This window comes from Trachymyrmex cornetzi, unplaced genomic scaffold (assembly GCF_001594075.2).
Source record: "Trachymyrmex cornetzi isolate Tcor2-1 unplaced genomic scaffold, Tcor1.1 scaffold1121, whole genome shotgun sequence".
Lineage (NCBI taxonomy): Eukaryota > Metazoa > Arthropoda > Insecta > Hymenoptera > Formicidae > Trachymyrmex > Trachymyrmex cornetzi.
The window spans coordinates 268,635-269,925 of NW_017295678.1; the positions used below are offsets into that span (position 1 = coordinate 268,635).

At 40.0% G+C, this 1,291-nt stretch overlaps 1 protein-coding gene across 1 annotated transcript in view; it reads right to left on the reverse strand.

Moving 5' to 3' along the window:
• Window positions 1-187: 187 nt before the first annotated feature.
• LOC108764025 (uncharacterized) overlaps window positions 188-1,291 on the reverse strand; it is a 2,542-nt gene continuing 1,438 nt past the window's right edge. The window contains exon 2 of the mRNA XM_018512019.1: window positions 188-220. Within this exon, the coding sequence (XP_018367521.1) occupies window positions 188-220 (33 nt within the window). The remainder of the gene's footprint in view (window positions 221-1,291) is intronic.

Genomic DNA, 1,291 nt, shown 5'->3' on the forward strand with positions numbered 1-1,291 from the left:
GCTATCGTTATTCCATGTTCCTATGTGCATTGACATATGAATTCCTGTATGTTGGATACCTTTGTTCCTATCGCTATGTCTATCGCTATCGCTATGTCTATCGCTATCGCTATTGCCTCGCATTGTGTTTAGGTCTTTACTGTCGTACGTGGTTGGAATAAACTTAATTTCTTTTCCGTCGTCCTTCCTACGTTTCTATACCTTGTTTTGCAACCGGGTACTATACAACAAAATGGCATTGCAATATTTGCAATTCTCCTATTTGTCTTTAAAGATTCGGATTTTTCACACTTTTTTCGGAATACTTCTTCTATTAGTGGCAAGGCAATCTAGACTAGACGATCGGTTCTTCAGAACTCTTTTTCGGAATACAGTTTCTTTCCACCTTTTTTAACCGTTTTTAGCTACCGTTTCTAACTACGGCGCACTCATTATGCGCAGCACTACTAATTTCACGAGCGCTGTGAGTGTCGAGAATCGGAACTTAAACTCGAAACCTAAAATCGGTCCATGTTTCGTCGACTAGCTAGACTGACAATGAGTGGAGTCCCCTTATATCTTACTTCATGGGCTGTGTTCCAAAATTGTTTGTCAGCGCTGCGAGCATGTCGTCATAAGTGCATGCTACCAATAGTGTTCCAATTTCATAAGCATGCTTTTTATGCAAACGCAGCTTTCATTTTGGAACGATATTTTCAGTGCTGTCAGCATATAGCGACGTCAGCGAAAAGAAACAAGTAACCTAGAAATATGGAGAGAAGCATACAGAAAAAATTCGTATTTGAAACTATTATAAAGTTAGCACTTGATTCTAGTGATGAAGAGTCTAGTGATTCAGATTCAGAATTAGCGGAAATTATATATAATTATTACGAACGTCAACCAAGAATACCGAAGGTACAAATAAATGGAAACCAATTTGTTCGAAGCACAAAGATCGTAATAGTAATGAGGAAGTTAAGGAAGTTAAGGAAACGGTATATACCATTGATGTTTCGAGGATAGTCAAAAACCAGTTTGTTCATAGATGGTGTGGAGGTCGAAGGTTAGTCGCTCTTATACTAATAATGCAGCGGCCGTCGCCTTCGGCCTCTCTGCCGGATCGTCGATAAATCGCTGAAAGTTTCTTCCGTTAGGTTCGTGTGAAAGACCAGAGAGAGTGTTCGTTCTATGTACAATATATTTACACAGTAATTACAGTATGTTTGGTGGCCCTAAAAAGGGCTGATTGTTGGTACTTTATGTGGCTCTGAAAAGGGCCGTTTGGTACGGCGCGAGTTATGCCGTCAGT